We start from the raw sequence: 3,653 nt of genomic DNA on the forward strand, positions 1-3,653 counted from the left end.
TATGTGTGTGTGTATATATGTAATATATAGCTGTATAACTGTCTTTAGATATTTAATTCCCATATAAAGACCAAAACCAACAATTTCTTTGTACACTTTCATACCCTGTCTTTGGCACTTATCCCAAAGCCTATTCATTCCTATGAAGAAATTAATCTTTAAAAAGAGGTCACGAATGTCATGTTATATTTCAAGAAGGCTCAGTAATTTTCCAAAACGACTGTACACTGTGTGTAGTTGTAGTATTCAAACAACATCTTAAAATATGTCGGATTGACTCAAACTAAGGTGCCCATGTTCATTGTAATGAAGGAACATGTCACTAAGTGCAACAGTGTGGTTTTTGGTCAACAATGGAGGTCCATTACACAGAGGAAAAGGCTATTATCAGGCTTTGACAGCTTGTTAGTAGGATCAGTTAATTGTTGGTTTTGCTCTTTTCATGGGATTTGTTGAAAAAAGGAAAAATACAGAAAATCACGACTTATTCTGGTCAGCAGTAACTCTGCCTTGGTTTATGCCACTGCTGAGTTACGAGGATATGCCCACATCTTTTCAAGTGTGTCTTAAAACAACACTCACATGCCCACGTACACATTTTGGTTGTTCCATGCTGGCTGGGAAGTGATGCATTCCTAATGTGAATCAAATGTAAGAGATGTGAGAAGCCCAAAAAAAATTACAGTGAAGTTAAACTGTTGCAATGTACAAACTGGGCATGTGAGTGATGTTTTACGATAGACTTGAAAAAATGTGAACCTGTCCTTGAATCAGCAGTCTTGTGGGCATCGCTGATGTGTTGACCTTTTACATGTTATCATCTTAAAGGAGCGTGGTGGATGTGGTGTACGCCCTGAGGGACGAGGTTCAAGAGCTGAAACAGGTGAATGTCTGGGATGTTTTCTGAAAGAGCATGGTGGTGTGATTTATCTAATATATGACGTTCAGCTAAAATTAGCTGGTTTGACTCTCAGATCTAAAAATTGTTAGCTGAGTAAAGAGTAGGCACAATGTTAGCTAAGTGGAAATAATTATATTAGTAACGATGTTTTTACCTCCCAGGACAACAAGAAGGTCAAGAAGTCACTGGAGGAGGAGCAGAGAGCACGGAAGGATCTGGAAAAGGTCGTGAGGAGGGTGTTGAAGAGCATGAACGACCCAACATGGGATGAGACAAACCTTTGAGGATCTCCATCTGAAGCTTTGAAAAGAGAAAAGAAAGTGTCACACACGTTATTTAAAGATGGTTGTGCGAGTGAGAAAATAAGAGTGAATCTGTAAGCAGGTAATTGTGTGCTTGTTTGAGATGGATGTGTGTGTTTGCTCTGAGAGGAGTGTCAAGGTGGTGAAAAGACAGGAATCACTGTGTAACGCTGAACAAGCTTGACCATCTATCCCACGATAACATTCCTTGAACACCAAACAAGATGGTGAGGATATTAACCCTCAGTGTGTCCATCTCTTCAACCTCTATCATCGGTGTCCTTGGGGAGTGTTCAGCGTGGCTGGAAGACAAGTCGAGAGAAGTCTTCTCCCTCTGTTTACAATCATTTAACAGTACGCAGTCCAATGGTACATAAATGGTTCTGTAATGGTCTCAAAGGCCTCGGACAAGTCTGATCTGAAACCATTTCATTTCATGACCTCTCTTATGTTATTTAATTTTTTTTATGTTCTGTCTCCTTCCCTGACACAGCCTGGTGTTTTTTCCTTGTTGTTGTGACCACTTTGCGGTTTGACTTTCTTTCTAGGCATCATAGGGAATTGTACAGATATTGAACTTGTACTGTAATGTAAATACTGCTAAAAGATGAGCCTTTGTCCGTTGGGAGAAATAAATGCTGTTATACGAAGAATGACTTGAGTGCTGCTAAGTCCGCCACCCCAAAGGAACAAGGAAACTCCGCTGTCTTTGTCTCAGTTACATACACAAAATCACTCAGGCTGGAGCAGGCCCTGGGGCCTCAGACCCTCTTTGTTCCCAAACAAACCCCATTTTCACTGTTTGAATTGATGGGACATATTTTGATTATTTGGAAATGTGTTAAGGAATTTGCACTACTTAAATACTGTATTGTCTGAGGTGGGCCACATATTATAACTTAATCTTGTGCGTCAAAATCTAGTTTTAAAGACTTTATCTTAGTTTATGTTGCACTCGTGTGGAGCTTGTGCCAAATAATCTGTGTTCAATCAAATTTCCTCTAACTAACACACAGAAAACCTAAGACCATGTTGTAGCCTACACTATCATAGGAGTAGGCTACTGCTTGTGTTTCTTAGTCTCTGTGCACCATACTTGATGGGAGGTGTGAGGAGATCAACCTTGGTTTTCTATGGAATGCATCGAGGTCAGGTTGATACCGTGAAAATATCTGAAGAAAAGCACCACACAAATGTTGTCTTCAAACCTTTTTTGGCCTATGTACTGTATTTATTTGGATGCTTAACACAGGTTAGGGCCTTTTTGTGAACATGAAATTTCAGCATTTCAACCAAATAATTGTTTTTGCTTTGAATGTTTTTAAAGCCTTGCTAGGCGAAAGATTTCAGTAGGCTATTTCGAAGAAAAAAGCTTAGAAAAAAAGTAAACCAAAATACTAAGAGTGGAAATATTAGCTTCTTTTGTGAAATTCTTCAGCCGAAAAAGACTGGTGCCAAAGTAGACATGAAATAGGCTATAGTATATATAAGATTGGCGGACTCACCTCTTCCACTCTAGTGCTCAACACCGGAGCCCCCCAGGGCTGTGTGCTCAGCTCCCTCCTGTTCACGCTGTACACCCACGACTGCATCCCCTGACATGGAGAGAACTCTGTTGTGAAGTTTGCGGATGACACCACCATCATCGGGCCGGATATCAAACAACGATGACACTTCGTATCGGGAGGAAATTCATAATTTTGTAGAGTGGTGCTTAGAGAACAACCTACTGCTCAATGTCAGCAAAACAAAGAAACTAATTGTTTATTGTAGCAAGAAGGAGATAAAGACACACAATCCTGTCTACATCAATGGTGCTGAGGCGGAGCAGGTGAATAGTTTCAAGTTCCTGGGAATCAGCAGAGAACCTGACATGGTCGTCTCACATCTCCACGCTGGTGAAGAAAGCTCAGAAACGACTGTATTTAAGCTTAAGAAGGCCAAATTCCTGTGCCAAGTTCTTGTCAACTTTTACAGAGGAGCAGTAGAAAGCATCCTAACTGGAAACATTACAAACTGGCATGGGATGTGCACGGCCCATCTGCCGAGCATCAGAGCACCTCAGAGGTGAGCTGCCTGCGCAGAGCCCAAAGGATACTAAAGGACAGTACCCACCCAGCCACACCCTGCTGCCTTCTGGGAAGAGATATAGAAGTTTTGCTGCTGCACCACCAGACTGCAGAGCAGCCTTTCCCCACCAAGCTATCAGACTTAAACCAACCGCTTAAACTCTAATTCATCCTCAGCACTGCTCCAGTGATGACCATTTTTCATAACTGATTCTTTATTAATGTATGTTGTCTGCTGTGTTACAAAACTCAATTTCAACAGGTTATATTGTGACAATCAACGTTCTACAAAGAATCTAGAATCCTCTGATTTGGCATCAAAGAGGATTCTAGAATCTTCTCTGGTCTAGATTTCTCTTCAAACAGCAGGTGGAAGGGAAA

General features: G+C 41.1%; 1 protein-coding gene across 3 annotated transcripts in view; it reads left to right on the forward strand.

Moving 5' to 3' along the window:
* Positions 1-1,853, forward strand: part of arhgef7a (Rho guanine nucleotide exchange factor (GEF) 7a) — a 34,761-nt gene extending 32,908 nt beyond the window's left edge. For all 3 annotated transcript variants that reach the window (XM_046054152.1, XM_046054155.1, XM_046054154.1), the window contains 2 exons: positions 829-883; positions 1,063-1,853. In XM_046054152.1, the coding sequence (XP_045910108.1) occupies positions 829-883; positions 1,063-1,185 (178 nt within the window). In that variant the 3' untranslated portion in view covers positions 1,186-1,853. The remainder of the gene's footprint in view (positions 1-828; positions 884-1,062) is intronic.
* The last annotated feature ends 1,800 nt before the right edge of the window (positions 1,854-3,653 follow it).

The sequence above is a fragment of the Micropterus dolomieu genome, linkage group LG07 (genome assembly GCF_021292245.1).
Source record: "Micropterus dolomieu isolate WLL.071019.BEF.003 ecotype Adirondacks linkage group LG07, ASM2129224v1, whole genome shotgun sequence".
In the NCBI taxonomy this organism is placed as follows: domain Eukaryota; kingdom Metazoa; phylum Chordata; class Actinopteri; order Centrarchiformes; family Centrarchidae; genus Micropterus; species Micropterus dolomieu.